Source organism: Arvicanthis niloticus, chromosome 12 (assembly GCF_011762505.2).
Source record: "Arvicanthis niloticus isolate mArvNil1 chromosome 12, mArvNil1.pat.X, whole genome shotgun sequence".
NCBI classification, from domain to species: Eukaryota; Metazoa; Chordata; class Mammalia; order Rodentia; family Muridae; genus Arvicanthis; species Arvicanthis niloticus.
Genome location: NC_047669.1, coordinates 3,725,904 through 3,742,807, shown reverse-complemented (window position 1 = coordinate 3,742,807; position 16,904 = coordinate 3,725,904). Strand labels below are relative to the sequence as shown.

Genomic DNA, 16,904 nt, shown 5'->3' with positions numbered 1-16,904 from the left:
CAAAAAGGCAAAAGGAAAACAAAACAAAATCCCCAGGTGGCCCAATGAATACTTAGTGTCCTACTGGTTTGCACTGAATTGAAATCTTTGGGTGACTTTAGCAGATTAAGTAAGGAAACAAGTATGTCTGCTTCTAGGAGTGGCCAGTAGCTCCAATGTAGGCGGGCCCTACTATAAACCCTGGGTCCTGTGAGACACTACTGAGATTGGACGTATATGTTTGTAGTGATTGCAGTGAGCCAGCCACATGGAGGCAGCTGCAGACCCACTTTGGGCAGGCCTTACTACAGGAACCACAAACTTCATCAGGGGCCTGGCATGCTATTAGTATCAGAAGGTGCAGGCAGGCGAACAAGACTCTAATGCCTTTCTTCACTTGTACGTCTTCTAGTGAGAATCCTGGTCAAGATAAGAAGAGCTCCCCATGGAGATGGCAGAGTGTCGAGCTACACTTGACTATGGTCTTCAGCTGACTGGATAAGGAGGTTCAGCCACCACAGTCACTGCGGTGGCTGTTATAAGGCCACTGACTTACTCTGTTCCCTGGACATCTCTGCTGTCACTAGTGGATTTTGGCAACAGCTCTTTGGTGGATGGATGGAGAAGGGAGATGGCAGGAGGTGGGTGTGAAGTAGTTACCTGCAGGACTTGGGCCCCTGCATTGGGATGAGCTTTCTTCTGCAGTGGGGTGGGGTTTCCAGCAGAAGAGTCCCCTGCTGTGCTCTACATGAGAGCCACCATGCAAGCACAACTACTAGAATGTTTTTGAGGAGAGGGGCAGGGTGCTTCCCACCTCAGGATGCATCCTGGTGGGAGAGCTGACAGGGCCAGTTGATTCTTTTAGTTTGAGAAGGGAGACGACATGAGCCCCATTGGTGTGGACAAAACACCTGATGTGGGAATGGAGGGAAGACAGCTCGGGGGAAGCCAGGCTCCTGGTGCACACGTCTGTCCTCTTCGAGGTGCCACACCACTCTACATGGAAGGCTGGGGGAATCAGACTTCAGAGAGATGGATACGGGGCAGCACACGATACACAGACCAGTGCTTACAACCATTGCTCAAACAGGGAGTGAACAGGCCTGGCACCTCAATGTCCCGGAGCAAGGAGAAATAGAATTGGAAAGTGGCCGGAGAAGCTTGAGACTATAGTGTCCTGGAAGTAATGTCTCTGGTTGGAGTGGGCACATGGACATCTCTAATGAAGAAGTGCCCTGGAAAGAGAGGTGGAGCAGTGGCAGCCTCTGGGTAACGCGAGGCTAGAGCAAATAAGATTCACTGTGTTGTGCTTGTTTCTCTGGAAAGAACGGCATTTCCTTAAGCCGATTGCACTGGCAGTTGATATGAGCTTGCCAGGAATCTATTATAGAGCAAGACCAGAAATTAGTGACCCAGAGAGCCAGTGAGGGAGACGTCCAGAGTCCCAGAATGGTGGGAGGGCTCTTCTGAGGGTTCTCACTTCCTAGGGTAACAGCGAGCTATATGCTCACCATGTGGAGTTAGAGGTCTGGGGAGAGAAGATAGGAGGGAGTCACCAGGAAGGGCTGCGGCTCACCCGGGTACACGCTCAGGATTCTCAGAAACCTGGCAGCAGTCAGTTGAGGCCCTCCCTGTCTTTCCCCAGGCCCCAGAGTAGGTCAGGCACAGAAGTGCTCTGCACAGGACTGAGAACACACAAGAGGGTCAAGGGCCAGGCAGCATGAGCTGACCTGCCTGAAATCAGCAGAGGCGCTTAGCAGGGAGTAGGTGCCAAACGCAGCTGGAGTGGAGGTGCTTGGGCGGGGCCAAGTGCAGGCAGAGTGGGTGCCTAAGGCACGGGTTCCTGTATGGCAGCATTCGGGCATGGTGTCAAATGACTTCTGTGGTAAGCAAGGCAAAGTTCTCAGAGTACAGGCCACCAAAGACCTTGTCTGGAGATAAGAAAGATCTCTGCAAGTGGTAGCAAGGAGGAGGGCTACTGGAGAAGTCTGACATCAGCTTCAGTCACAGACTAGGGGCGACAAGAAGCCTATCTCCCTGGGGCCCAGTGTGGTGCAGGTGTGGAAGGTGACAGCCACAGTCACATGGGAGCACTAAGGCTGAGGTCCCTGGAGAGGAGGCAGGTGTCATAGGAATGAAAGACTCGTCTTGCCTTGCAGGTGTTCTGAGTGACCAGGAACATGCTTGCCTCCTGAAGACACAAGAAAACAGGTCAGGGAAAAGCATCCCATGTCAGAACACCTCAGCAGAGCTCCTAGTTGGCTGTGGCCAGGAGACTGCAGGAGGCGGCTGTTAGGAGGGGCATGTGAGGTCACCACGCTGCCATAGAATCTGTTCCTGGCTTCCTCTGTGTTCCCACATTGGTGCCAACAGCACCTAGTTGTGAAAGGTGTGCCCAGCCCTTCCAGGTAAGAATCCCAGACTTCCAGGGCAGTACAGAGCCTCACAGTGAGCAAGCACTGGCCCTGGTGCCCTTGGTGCCAGACTGGCCAGCTCCAAGAGCATGGGTTCCACAGCACTGTATAATCACACTAATTCTAAACCAAATGGTGGTATTTATGGTGTAATTAGTAGAAACTGACATTATTGGTCTTTTATATTAAGTCAATAAGGCAGGTTTTCATCAGGTCTCTGATAATGGCATAGTCATCTCTAAGTGGACAAACATTATACATAAAGAGATATACAGATTAGCTGTCCTGCTCTGCCTAAAGATTGCTTATGGGGAGATTCAAATTAGCTACCACTATGCCCCAACTCTTCAGTTAAGTGGTTCACACACTGTGACTCTACCTCACTGCTCAAGACAACAGGCTGACTGAGTGGATAGGGATGGCATTCAGTTGGTACAGTGTTGGCCTCACAGGCACGAAGTCCTGGTTTGATACTGGACATGGTACCACGTGCATATAATCCCAGCACTCTGCAGGCAGAGGCGGAAGTTGTCTGATCTGGCTCTGAGCCTCACCAGGAGCTCCTTGCCAGGGATGGAGATGATGGGGGCACTGACATTAAAGGGGTGGCCAAACTTTAGAACACAGGGTGAGAGCTGGGAGGGATATGCAGCCCCATTAAATGTATTGGGATTGAAAGGCTCTTGTGGCAGACCTGGTGACACAGGCCTGTAATCCTTGCTACTCTAAAGGCTAAGACAGAAGCATAGAAAATTCGAGCAGGTTCAGCTATATAATAAGTTTAGCACCAGCCTGAATGAGTTTATAAAACCTTGTCTCAGTGTTTAGAAGGTGTGAGCCAGTAAGAGGTGCATGCCTATCACTCCAGCTGAACTAAAATTATGGATGATTGTGAGCCATGTGGCTGCAACCAAACCCAGGTCCTCTGCAAGAACAAGAGTTCTTACCCACAAAGCCCTCTCTCCAGTCCTGACAAAAGGCAGGTCTTTTTTTTTTTTTTTTTTTTTAAAAAGATTTATCTTATTTTATGTGCATGAGTGTTTTGTTTCATGTCTGTACACAACGTCGGTGCAATGCTCCCAGAGGCATGAGAGGGTGTCAGAGTTACAGATGGTTGTGAGCACCATGTGGGTCCTGGGAACTGAACCTACATCCTCAGCAAGAGCAGCTAGTGCTCTTAAACCCTGAGCCACCTTTTCAGCCCCAAAAGGCAGATTTTAAAGTATCTTCTCCAGAATGAGGGTGGTTGTAACTCAATCTAACCAGTGCGACAGAACTCACCTCTTGTCATCTACTTCGCTTCCTGTTGAGAGAAATTAAAAACCTAAGCTAACATCGAACCTAAAATACGTTCCTGCCAATGAGAGGTGGCACAGACCTGAATCCAAGAATCTGCTAGTCAGGTTGGGCAGCCTGGAGGGACTGCCAAGACCCTGAAGGCATTGCCAGCTGTGTCAGCCTGAGCCTGTCCCCAGTGGGGCAAAGTGAAGTTGCACAAGCCAAGCGAACTACCATGGTCATGTCATGCCCGCTCACTCCCAAGAGCTCCCTCCATGTCCTCCACGTGCCAGAACCTAAGGAGGCCCAGCAGCTAGCAAACGTGACCGAGAATCTAACTCCATTGTTGTCCCTGGGCTTTTCTAAGTATCTTCCAGGGGCACATGGGCACTGGCTGCCATGCACACAGCACAGGCGCTTCACTCTCAGAGCACTCAGACTGTAGCTTAGACTCCAGAAAACCCGTGATTCTCAAGGTCAGGATTGTATTATGCTTCAAACCGAGTTGTTTTGGGTCACCCAATGACACCCGACCCTTAGTGGTTGTGTACATGGTCCTTATTGAGGGCTAAAGTCGGAAGGTGGCTCAGTGCGTGGGGCACGGAGAAGCTCAGCTCTCCCCTGGCTAGATTACAGTCACTCTGTGTTACTCTGATAGCTGTCATAAGCTATGCTGAGCAAGCAGCAGCAGAAGGCTGGCTGAGGACCTGCCTCCTCCAGCCAGAGGCAAGACAGAGCCACCAGTAGAAATGGCAGGTTCCACATGGGGTATTTTTGGTCTTCCTGTCCCAACTTGGGATGTGTTGCTGTGTGTAGAAGATAGAGGCTAGGAGTGGTGCCCAAGAGTCTCTTTCCTCAAGACTCAGCATTCCTGCTAGAGGAGCCTGCGCTGGAGTCCTGGAAGAAGGTAGGTGGTCATTGCCCAATCAGGAAACCACAGTGAAAAGTGTTTGCAGATGCCAGTAGCGAGATAAAAATGGCAGACAGTGGGAGACTTGAGGGCTGGAGTACAGTGAGCCTAGCCACTGTATAGAACATAGAAGATATTCTAAACAAGAGGCTCTGCCACACCCACCAGTTAAGAGAGGACTGGGGCCAGGCAATGGAGTGACAATTATGAGAGGACCAGTGAGCCCCAGCAGTGGTCTGAGAGGAGGGCAACCGAGCAGAACTGCCTTGAGAGGATTCGGCGTAGGATGGTGTCAAGTCATAGGATGGTGTCAAGAAAGGGAGACTGCAGGGATCTCAGCCCAGGGCCAGCTCCAGGCAGCAGGACCAGGACTTGGTGCTCACCAAGGGCACCCTTGCACCCTGAATCCTCTAAGAAGCCACCTTGGGTGGCTACACTTGGTTTGGGGCACTGGAGATCTGGAAATGGGCCCTTTTCTTTACAGCAGTGGTTCTCAACCTGCAAGTCATGAGCACTCTGGGGAATCAAACAACCCTTCAATGGTCATCTAAGACCACTGAAAAAAATAGATATTTACAGAAGATTCATAACAGTAGCAAAATTACAGTTATGGGGTAGCAGGAGAATAATTTCATGGTTGGGGGTCACCACAGCATAAGGAACTGTATTAAGGGGTCATACACAACATTAGAAAGGTTGAGAACCACTGGACTATGGCTTCATCTCCAGGAAGTGTCTATGTTAGGTCAAAGCCCATGAAGGGAAAAGGACAGAGGAGACCACATGAGACTCAATTTTAAATCATAAAAATTGAAACTGTGACCCTGTTGGTATTAGAGGTCCTCAGAGATGCATGTGACAGTAACTTGGAGCTTCCACTTCAGGAGTAAGGCAGGACTCTAAGCCAGGCACGAGCAGGTGAGAAAGAATCCACTTATACTGGTTTTCAAGATATCCTGCATATCAGATATTTACATTATAATTCATAGCAGTAGCAAAATTACAGTTATGAAGTAACAATGAAAATAATTTTATGGTTGGGGGTCACCAGACCATGAGGAACTGTGTTAAAGGGTCGCAGCATTGGGAAGGTTGAGAACCACTGGGTTCGGAGAAAGGCAGTAGATGAACCAATCAGTGGGTGTCAGATGAAAGAGCCCACAGTGGGCATTTGCCCCAGATCTCGGTGGCGGCCTGTGCGATTAGGCCTCACTAACTTCACAATTTGCTCCTAGACAGTACAGGTCACAGTGGTGCATAAGCAGTGGGCTGTGTGACCAGGATCCATTGACTTCTCAGTCTCCTTTTCTTCAAAAGGGACAGCAGTTACATCTGCCCAAAGGAGAAGCCAACAGTGTGACAAGCCTGCATAGTGTTTGAAACATTAGCCACAGGAACATGCTTCCCTCCTGGTGGGGGTTTTATAAATGAGGCTGTGAGCATGGGAGTGGACCTAGTGGTAGAATGCTAACATGTACAGGGCTCTGGGAGCCAGGCCTGAGCATTCACATGCATGTGCATGTGCACACGTGTACACACACACACACACACAGATACACGCACACATACACACACATGGGTATGGAGATCACATTTGCAAGTACAGAAATAGAACCTAGGGCTTTCTTCAGATGTCTTACTATGTCACCTCAAACTTATGAGCCTCCTGTACCATCCCTGGGTCTCAGTCAGAAAGTTTTGAGGGAAGTGGAGAAAAAGTAGATCCCTGTTTCTTGAGCACCAGCCACAATGATGGCTGCTCCATGCTGGGTTAGGACATGGACCAGTATGTTTTTTTTCAGGATGCCCACAGCAACCTTGCACCTTTCTTCTGCATCAAGGACTTTGGTTGGATCCACTGTCTTCTGAGTGCCCACCTATATGTGCTACATTTGGGCAATACAGCAGGGTCACAGATCACATCTGATCCTTAGAGCCCTGGGGGTAGCATCTCATTTTTAGGAACACTTGGTCTGCAGGCTCCGAGCTGTGCTGCCTCGTTGTGGATCACTACCCAGCATGCAAAGTGCTGCAGTCACGCCGTCCCAAGCTGGCCAAGGAGTTGCTGCCATGGCTCTTGAAGGGAAGAAAGCAGAGTGTCTCGGGACTTTAACATGCTATGGTTTGCTGCCTGGTGCACAAGCTGGCCTGGAGACAATTCTGTGGACTTAGTTGTATCCTATTTCATCTAAGTGATGAGACAATGCCTGAGAAAAGTACTAGCCATGATGGTCAGGCCCCTTGGCCTCGATCAGCTCAGCCCATGACTGACGGTGACTCTAGCCTTGACCTGGTAAATGGGCTACTTTAGGACCAGGCCTGATTGCCTACCCGCCCTAGCTTACCTTTAGGAGTGGCCTCTTCCCTTTAGACTCAATAGCTTTCTGCCCAGTACTGCTCCACTCTGAATCACTGAGAAGATGGATAGGCCTGGGCATGAGCCACTTGCAGCATTTCTGCTTAGACCCCTTGGGAACCTCACCTGCACATACCACCAGTGTGTAAGACGGGCAGGCCAGCTGATAGCCCTGAGCTTTATCAATACTGCTATCCAGTGAAACCTTCAGCACAGCCCATTGGGCTCTGTGCAGCCAGGCTGTATTCCTGCAAACCATTCAGTGGAACATAGAGTGCATGGTTTAGTGACCCCCATTTGGAGTAACACCCTTCTGCCAAACTCCTTGTAGGAATGTTACCACACAAAAGAATGACTCCTTTCAACAGTTTGGGGTGGGGTGACTTTACTGAGCTCACTGAGGTGACAAGATGACAATGCATGATTTTAAAGTTCTTCCTGGGTATCTATCTACTCCAGGGACCCGTGTCACCTGACCCAGCCTGATATTTCTAATGCTATGGAAAATGTATCTCTTAGGAGCCCTTTCTAACCCACTGCTGAGTACCAAGACTGCTTCAAGCCATGTGCTTCAAGCCAATCCCCAGGCTTTGTGATTCTAAGGTAGGGAAGCTATCCTGGTTGGTGTAGTCTCCTGAACTAGGGCTGCCATCCCTGAATGCCTTTGTACACTAAGGCTGGCAGCTGCCTGCAGCCCCTCCAGAAGCTGCCCGCCCTTATCGAGGGCTCCCAAAGAGGAAAATGAAGGGTCATCACCCTGTTGTAGCCAAGGGTCCCATCCACACAGCATGCTGGGCCACACTGCATGAGCTGCAAGGACACACAAACTGGTTAGGTTTACATAATTACCTATGGTCACAGACAGCACCTCCCTGTAGGAACAGCCTCTGTAAGAGATCAGCTTCTCTTTTCCCTAAAATGTGTTATGATATGGGAGCCATATGCAGAGGCCAATTAATGATGGAGTGTAGCCCAAGTCTCTCTTGCCAGCGAGACCCATGGTAAAGCCTGAGAGCACTCAGGGCCCACCTGAACTTCAGAGATGCCAGTATGCATGTCCCCAGCTTTAATTCTCCTGGAGGCTCCTGTCTGCACACCCTTCCCTCTGTGGTTAGCTGCAGCTCCAGACCATGTGCTCTCATCTCTTGCAGACAGACAAACTCAGTGCCTGCAACGGACTGAGCAAACAAGAGGAGCATTCGGGGAGCACGTGAGGACTGCGTTCTTGCTCTGATGCATGCTGGTGTTTGGCACGTGGCACTTTGGAGTAGAGAGGGGTAAGGCAATCTACAACACCATGCCCTGGTGCCAGATGAGAAGATAGAGGTGGGAAGGACCCCAGTGGTGACCAGTTGTGGCAGTCGGGGTGTCTAGAAACACTGGTACAGCTTTCTTCCTGCCTCCATGACCAGCTGCGGACTGCTGCTGTGACCCACCAGGCTCTGGGAGAGTTCTTTCTGAAAGCCCACTGGCGAATGCATGGAACAAGCCCTCAAAGGCTGCTGGATCCTGAGTATATTGGGTAAAATGAGTGCTAACACTGGTGGAAGGGTAGGACAGTATGCCATCTGGCCTCCACCAGCTGTTGTTACCTGAACTAAGAGTCCAGTTTGGGGGTCCAGTCGCACTTCTAGCCTGGCCAGCCTCCCACTGCCCCCCAACTGCCATCCCCATACTCCTTGCCTCCAGACATCGGCTGCCCAATGCCTTAGGCTCTGCCGAGTGGAACTGATCCTGTTCCTTCTACTCCTGGAACACTCAATGGCATTCAGAACAAGACTCCAGCCCCCACCCCCAAACCCTCCAAAAACCTATGCTGGCTATGAGCTCCTCCCTTTATAGGCCAGAAGCCAGGCTAACTGTAGGCTCTCCTCAGCTGCCCTACTGGCTTCCCCTATTAATACTCTACAGCTCCTGCCAGCATGGAGCCTCCTCTGAGTGCTTTTGTTTATAACTGGGTCTGTGTCCACACTAAATCCTCAACCCATTTAACCTTTTCAGGGAAAACATGGCACTCTAGAATTACAAAGGACTGCAACTGGGAGGTATAATATCTGGGCATTGTTTTTTGTTAAAGCCCAGTGATAGCTTCTGAGCCAAGCCAGAGCCAGACCACCCTGCTTCCATCAGACAGCAGGGAGGTGTACCCTCAGACCTCGGTAAGTAAAGGTTATGGTCTGCAAAGACTCCTGGGAGCTTCATTCCAAGCCGGCTAGGGCTGCCCCCTCCAGGCGGCTTTGAGGATATGTATGGCAACAAAGACTTCTCAAGACTTTGAGCCTTCTGCCGACCATAAATATTAAAACATGTTTATCAGAGCAAAGCAGCTCAGCCTGGTTGATTGTGTGGGTAGAAGGGACAAAGGCCAACTTAATAGGCCCTTCAAAAATTCTCTAGAAACTGAGAGAAAGAAAAACCTACATTTGTCCGAGGAACCTGCTTAGGGGAATTCTGTTTCCGGACGGATCCGGGAAGGACAGAGCGATCATCGCACTGCCCGGTAGGGTGCACGAGGGCCAAGTTCTGTTATTACAATGTGTCCAGAATGCTGAACTCACTCACAGGGGAGGATGTGTCCCTACCGCCTCCAGGATCTCGGGGAATCCTGTCACTCGAGGCCCACTTTAACCCCAAGGCGCGCTCCAGGCGCACGTGTCTCTACTTCAAGAGTTAATAGAAACTGCACCTTGACCCACCGCTACCCGCCTTGGCGTAGCGTTGCTGTCCGGAGACCACGCCTCCGGTGGGGTTCTCCGTCTCCCCGGAACCCAACACCGACCGGCCATAGGCTGCTCTCAGCTCTCCGCCCCGACGCGTGCCTCAGTGCATCCCGCCCAAGCCTCAGTTTCCCGGCTGACACGGGGCGTGGCGTGGGCGGGGCTCAGCTCAGGCCACGCGGGGCGGAGCCCGAGAGCTGACGTGACCACCCCGCCTCCGGGATCAGAGCTGGTCGCCGTCTCTGTAGCCTCCGGCCCCGCTGCTTCCCGAGTGCCCCGCGCCGGAGGCTCGGACCCGAGGTCGACGCCGGGCGCCCCTCCTCCTGCCCGCCATGGCTGCGCCTCGCGCGCCCCGAGCTCTGTCGGCCGCCGCGCCCGGGTCCGGGAAGGCCAAACTGACGCACCCCGGGAAGGCGATCCTAGCAGGTGGGTCAGTCGGAACCCCAACTCAGAGCCTGTCCGATCGCGCTTCCGGGTGGGCCGGGGACGCCCAGGCCCCGCCCAACTTCCGGAGGGGCGGAGGTGTCTGGGGTGCAACATGGGCCCCTAGCCCACGCGCCAGCTCTCCCCCGGAGTCTCCCGCACTCCAGGCGGAGACCACCGGGTGGGGGCGTGGACATCGTCCGGACGCGGGCGGCGACGCGGGCAAAGTCCGGGCGGGGGAGGGGCCGCGCGGCGGCTGGGTCGACCGGGCAAGGGTGTCCCTAGCCCCAGGCATTTGGTCCCCACAGGCGGCCTGGCTGGAGGCATCGAAATCTGCATCACCTTCCCGACCGAATACGTGAAGACGCAGCTGCAGCTAGATGAACGCGCGAACCCACCGCGGTACCGTGGCATCGGTAAGGAGGGGCTGCCCGGGGTGGCCAGGGGGACACTGTGGGGCGGAGGAGCTAGGATCCTGACCGTGCCTCCCGTAGGTGACTGCGTGCGGCAAACTGTCCGAAGCCATGGCGTTCTGGGCCTGTACCGCGGCCTCAGCTCCTTGCTCTATGGCTCCATCCCCAAGGCGGCTGTCAGGTGAGACTCGACTGGAACGACTCGGAGGGAGTGGCTGCAGCAGCCCCCTCACATCCCTTCTTCTTTAGGTTTGGGATGTTCGAGTTCCTCAGCAACCACATGCGAGATGCCCAAGGTAGGCTTGACAGCAGGAGAGGACTGCTGTGCGGTCTGGGTGCTGGCGTGGCAGAAGCAGTGATAGTCGTGTGCCCCATGGAGACCATCAAGGTGAGAGACTGAGTCTTTCAGGGGTAGCCAGGGTGTCTTCTAGACTCCCAGGTTTTAAGGGCCATGTGCCCCCATGGAGACTGTCAAGGTGGGAAGGGTCCCCACACATATACACCAGGTTCATGGTAAATGGGTGGCAGAAAGGGTCTCCTGTGGAGGCTGTCCGTCCATAACAAAAGCATGAGCAAAGTCTCTTGATAGAAAACCTAGCATAATTCACTATTCAGAGTCTAGAAAATAGCCGATGTGACGCTGAAGACCTTTCAACCTGGAGAACCCTCCAAGGTCTTGAGGCCTATGTGTAGTGGAACTCAAGAACAGCCAAGGGGAGGATTTCATGCAGAAGAGATGGGAGTCCCCAGCTTTGGCCTGACCTTGGTGGGGCCTGGGTCTGCTAGCTAAAGTCCAGATGCAGCCAGGAATCGGGGCTATTGCTTCCTTCCTTTTAGGTGAAGTTCATCCATGACCAGACTTCCTCCAACCCCAAGTACCGAGGATTTTTCCACGGGGTTAGAGAGATTATTCGGGAACAAGGTAAGCCTGGGGAATCAAGACCTCTGCCAAGTGGGAGAGCCTCTACTTGGGTGGCTCCCCCTTGACTACAGGCAAGGCCTGGAAGGCCCCAGCTTGACTCTTGTCTGCCCCCCCCCCCAAGGGCTAAAGGGGACATACCAGGGCCTCACAGCCACTGTACTGAAGCAGGGCTCCAACCAAGCCATCCGATTCTTCGTCATGACCTTCCTACGCAACTGGTACCAAGGTACACCTGTGGCCCACAGACACATTCCAAACCTAAAGGCTAGCTTGTTCCTGGAAGGAACATCCTACCCCAAGTTCTTCCTAGCCTTCAACGCTCCCCGTGACTTAATCCTCCCAGTATTCTGACTGCAACTGTACTCCATCAGGAGACAACCACAACAAACCTATGAACCCACTCATCACGGGGGTCTTTGGAGCTGTTGCAGGTGCAGCAAGTGTCTTTGGAAACACACCCTTGGATGTGATCAAGACCAGGATGCAGGTATGGATGGGAGGCTGAGAGAGTGGGGATAAGAGCCCTCCCTAGTCAGAGGCTAGTAACTAAGGACTCTGGCCTGTGGTGTCCTGCAGGGCCTGGAGGCACACAAATACCGGAACACCCTGGACTGTGGCTTGCAGATCCTGAAGAATGAGGGGCCCAAGGCGTGAGTAGGATAGAGGCAGAGCTATTGCCCCCACTCCAGGCCCTCTTGCCCTAGGAGGCAGAGCTTTTGCCCCCATTCCAGGCCCTCTTGCCCTAGGAGGCAGAGCTTTTGCCCCCATTCCAGGCCCTCTTGCCCTAGGAGGCAGAGCTTTTGCCCCCACTCCAGGCCCTCTTGCCCTAGGAGGCAGAGCTTTTGCCCCCATTCCAGGCCCTCTTGCCTGAGGCCGTCTTCCTCCGTTGCTCACCTCAGACTCTCTGCTCTACCCAGATTCTACAAGGGCACCATTCCCCGGCTGGGCCGAGTCTGCCTGGATGTGGCCATCGTGTTCATCATCTACGATGAAGTGGTGAAGCTGCTGAATAAAGTATGGAAGACAGACTAACCCTGGAGGGTGCCGTGGGCTGTCCCAACTCCTCCAGTCCAGACCCCCGCCACCTACTCTGATGATTCCAGTGCAGTAGTGCCAAAAGGCCCCTTCCTTTGTCCCTCAAGTTCTGTGGCCTGGTGTGTCATAGTGACTATCACATGTTCCATAGTTCTGTATCTCCCATGTGGTCTGTGTGTAACACTACTATTCTATCTGTGTCCAGCCTTGCCATGGCTGGGTGTCTCTTTGGCCTGTGAATATGTGCTCACTTATCCATGTGCTTGCTTGTGAGCCACGTGCCTGTTTCATGTTCTATGTCATGTGACCCTGTGCCCCACTTCCTGGGGTGCCTATGTGCCCTGGTCCATGGCCTCAGAGCCATGGTCAGGTCACAGTCCGGTGCCTTCCACCCCCTATGGCAAGGGCGCCCTGCCCTGGCCTACCACAGCTGCCTCTGGGCTTCGGCCTGGCTTCACCGCATTCCAGGGGCTATAGGCCCCCCTGCTTCTCCCGCCATTGGCCTTAAATGGCCCTCGGGCCCTCCCTCTGCCCGGAACAGGGTGGCACCTGCCACTCTCAGGACTACCTTGCCAAGGAGAATAAACCGGATCCTGTTGCACTCTCCTGTCCATCCCTTTGTAGTGGGGGCACTGATGACTGAGCCTCCTCAAAGACCAGCCTCTCTTCCACCTGAAGACACTGCAGTTGGCAAGGCAACAGGAAGCTCGGCAGCCCCTAGTGCAAGCTCCTTTAGGAGGCCCAGCCTGGAACCAAAAGGGATTTGTGCTGCTTCCTGACCTTATAGGGCAATTGGGGTCCTGCCATCAGCTGACGGGGGTTTGTCCACACGGCCACTGGGCTGGCATTGGATAATGTTCCTAGGGTTCCTCTGCCCCTCACTGAGAAGGGTGTGCTATAGGACTTCTTGGCCTGTCCACCTGTGGCATAGCCAACCCACCCTCTCAATCTGAAATGCAGGGAGAGGACAGTAGTAAGTGCTCAGGGCTGAGGCATGGAGACACTAACCCTGTGCTCCCTTAAGGTTATAGGCAACGGGTGATAGGGAGGGTTCCTTCCAGGGTAGGAGGCAGCTGTTGTGCAGCAATGGGTCCCTAAAGCCAGGGAACATCTTGGTGTCTCAATCCCTGAACATTAGCAGGTATTTCTCAGGCATTCTCCTGCCATGCAGTCTGGGCACAGATGGAAGGCAATTCAAGCTAGGGTCACTGTGGCCCTGACCATAACCATGGGAAAGAGTGGACAGGGCCAACAGGTACTCCCAGCTATTGGGAAAGCCAGCTTCATGCCTGGAAGCTTGGGAAAGGGGACGTAGGCCTGGGCCTTTGGGGAAGCCTGGCAGATTTTGTAGTCAGGCATGAATTCTAGGTGGAGCATGTGGCAGGTGACAAGTCAGTGCAAAGCAGATGAGGGCCATGTACATGTGGATATATGGTGTAGAAGCCTCTAGTAGAACTTGGGCAGACTGTTCTCAGTGGTCACAGATATCCCAGTCCTCAACAGAGAAAGGTGGCCCCTCCTCAAGCACCAAAGCCTACTTCTACCTCCACCAGGGGGCTGCCCCTGCTACCTAGACCCCACACAGGTTTCCTGTCCCTTAGGCCCAAGCCACTCTCAAACTCCACCTTGGCTGTGGTGGTAAAGTGGCACTAGCTTTCCTGAGGTCTGTTTCCAAGAAGCACCTAAGAAGATGGATGAGAGTCATGCTCTGCCCCTCCCACAGTTTCTGTATAACCTTGGGCAAGTTACCTAACCTCAATTCCCTAACCTGAGAAATAGGGTTAAAAGAATACATACCACTAGGCTGCATATCTGAAATGACTCCTGAAGGGAGGAAATTGGCACCTGGCAACCTCACAAGGGTTGCTTTCCTTGAGTTGCAGAAGTGGCTTGCAGTTTCCCCAGGTGCTTGATGCTACTGAGACAGGAAAAGCCCAGCCACTGCCCAAGAGGAGTTGCTATACAAACCTACAGTCACAGTGATAGCATCAGTCTCTGTACTTACATAGAGGCCACGCCCTTCATAGGAAGGACCCATAGCTATACATGATGACCCTTGACTGTCCCCAGATCCTTTTGCCTGGGGATCAGGCCTCTAGGCTGGGATCACTGCCTCTCCAGATAGCAGTGGAGGCAGAGATATGTGATGTGGATCTTTGATCAAGATGCTATGAAGAACAAACCCAACTTACAGAATGGACTTTACCTCTTCTTAAAACACTGGAGGCAGACAAAGCTTATATAGGGAAGAATCCTAGGAGGTGATTCTTAAGTTTGCAGATCTGAGGCACACAATCCTCATAGAATTGTGCCAGAAGGAATAATAGCCTCAGAGTAAAAACAGGGCTTAGACAGAGGGACAGAGCAGGACCCCAAGCTGATGTCTTCTACCCCATTCTAAATTCTGTGAAGCTCCTCTTGTAGCTGTATAGGTACCCCCTGGGATTTTCTATGTATGCCCCTGTGTAGGTGATGAAATGGCAAATCATAGTTTAATATCCAAAGAAGCCACACTTTGGAAAAATGCTTGTTTCCTACAAAATAATAATAAAGAAAAAGAAAGAAAGAACGAACGAACCAAGAGATTCAAAGAGTCCAAACTTGCATATCTGAGCCATGCCCCAGCCCAGGGACTGTCTCGTTTTAGGCAAATAAAAGAATTCTTGTTTTCATGTTGTATCCTTTCCAACACTCAGAAAACAGTCTCAGTCTCAGTTTAAGATTTCAATATTATTTTTCCTGCTGGGTTTTAATTTCCTGTTTCACAGATTCCTGGATTTATAAATTCGTAGGTATAAGGCACAGAGTTAAGAGTCTGAGGAACTCCTGGCTTCAAAATCTGAGACCACCAGGTCCTTGACACAGGACAAAGAATGGAGATGTTAGCACTGCAGCTCCTAAAAGGACAGTGGAAAAAGCACTGGACAGCGTAGCCCTGTAACTGATCACATCCCACTCTCTCCTGGCAATACCCGAGAGCATTCTCCCTTCTGATCTGGTTGTGGCAAACCCTGAGTCCCCAACATGGCCTTTAACACCGTTGTCACATTGGTATTCTCAGTGGAGGCCAGTCACCTATCCACCACACACTCTATCCTCCAAAGCGACGCTTAACCTGGAAGCTACTGCCTAAATATCTTATGCTCCAAAAGCATCATCTTAAGTGACCCCAGGAGACAAACCATCCTTCGGTCCTCAGCCTTGCTAAAATGCCTACCTCATTAGTCTGACTAACAGAGCAAAGCACTTCCTAGCGCTCCCAGGTTTCGGGGAAGTTTTCAAGCACTGACTCGTAAGGGGACAGCTCAGGCTCTCTGGCCAGCCTGCACAAAGGCCCACACAGACCTACACAGGCTGGCCACGTGACAGACCTCTCCACCAAGGCAGCACCTCAAGTCACCAGGTCCTCGGGTGTCTGGAAGATTCTCCTGATGCTCTAATAGAAAAAACAAAATGCCTGCTTCCATGATCCAAAAGCTGATCCGGACGGAGCAGAACCGAACACAAGAGAGGGGCTGTGCCCGCCTCGACATGCAGCATAGAGGGCACAGACCGTCTTGTGTGCGAGCGATGTTCCCCGGAGTTCACTTCTGGAAGAAGCGCTAGTTAGAGCTCTCCAAGGCCTCGGGAACACAGGAGAAAGAGAAGAACGCCTCCAAGACAGACATAATTCACTCCAAACCGGAGCCAGCCAGCTCATCTGCTAGGCGGCGCTTATTGATGACATCACAAGGACGCGCCCGTAGTCAGGGGCCGCGCACGCGCTCTGTTGGCGGCCGCTGATGCAGGAATTGCACTACTAAATCTGACTACCATAGCCTGCGGTTTCGCTCTCCGCCGTCAGTCTAATCTGGTGGCGCCTCGAGGACATTCTCGGTCCTTAAATTTTCCCGAACTCGCTTGCAAGCCCTACCACACTGGCCAGCTCAGTCGCCACAGTTCACTCTCCGGAGTGTGATGACGCCACTGGCAACTCCTAACCCCTCAATTTGAGGGAACACACCCCACCAAGTCCCAGAGTTCTGGCCCCTGTCGTTCCTTCCTTCTGGACATGCTTTCTGGCTCTCCATATTCGCCCTGTGATTCTAACTGCCCGTAAGGTCCTGTGTAACCCATGTGCAGGTCAGGAACCTAATTCTTTTTCCTGAACTACCCTCTCACCTGTTTGTCTTCCTGTGCGCTCATATCCAAATTCAGTGATGACAACGTGGCTCTTCCCCAGTGTTCCCTCTGTAGAGACTAGGTTGGAAACTCATTGCTCACTATTAAACGATGGAAGGAAAAACAGCATATCGTTGCCTTCCTCTGGATCTTAATGGTCCAGTGCCGATTGGGATAGAGGTTGGGGACCAAAGAACTTATTTCTTGTGCTGGCCTCCACATCCTCCCTACCTGGCTAGCTCCAGTCCAGTCTCCTATTGCAATTGTGAGTTTATCAAAGGCACAGTATTTGTATT

At 52.3% G+C, this 16,904-nt stretch overlaps 1 protein-coding gene across 1 annotated transcript; it reads left to right on the top strand.

Moving 5' to 3' along the window:
• The first annotated feature begins 9,851 nt into the window (after nt 1-9,851).
• Slc25a1 (solute carrier family 25 member 1) lies at nt 9,852-13,046 on the top strand. Its single transcript, XM_034515717.2, has 9 exons — nt 9,852-10,080; nt 10,386-10,493; nt 10,572-10,671; nt 10,740-10,878; nt 11,328-11,412; nt 11,534-11,638; nt 11,784-11,899; nt 11,989-12,062; nt 12,330-13,046. Exons 1-9 carry the CDS (start codon nt 9,987-9,989, stop codon nt 12,442-12,444), a joined length of 936 nt encoding a protein of 311 aa, XP_034371608.1. The 5' UTR covers nt 9,852-9,986; the 3' UTR covers nt 12,445-13,046.
• The last annotated feature ends 3,858 nt before the right edge of the window (nt 13,047-16,904 follow it).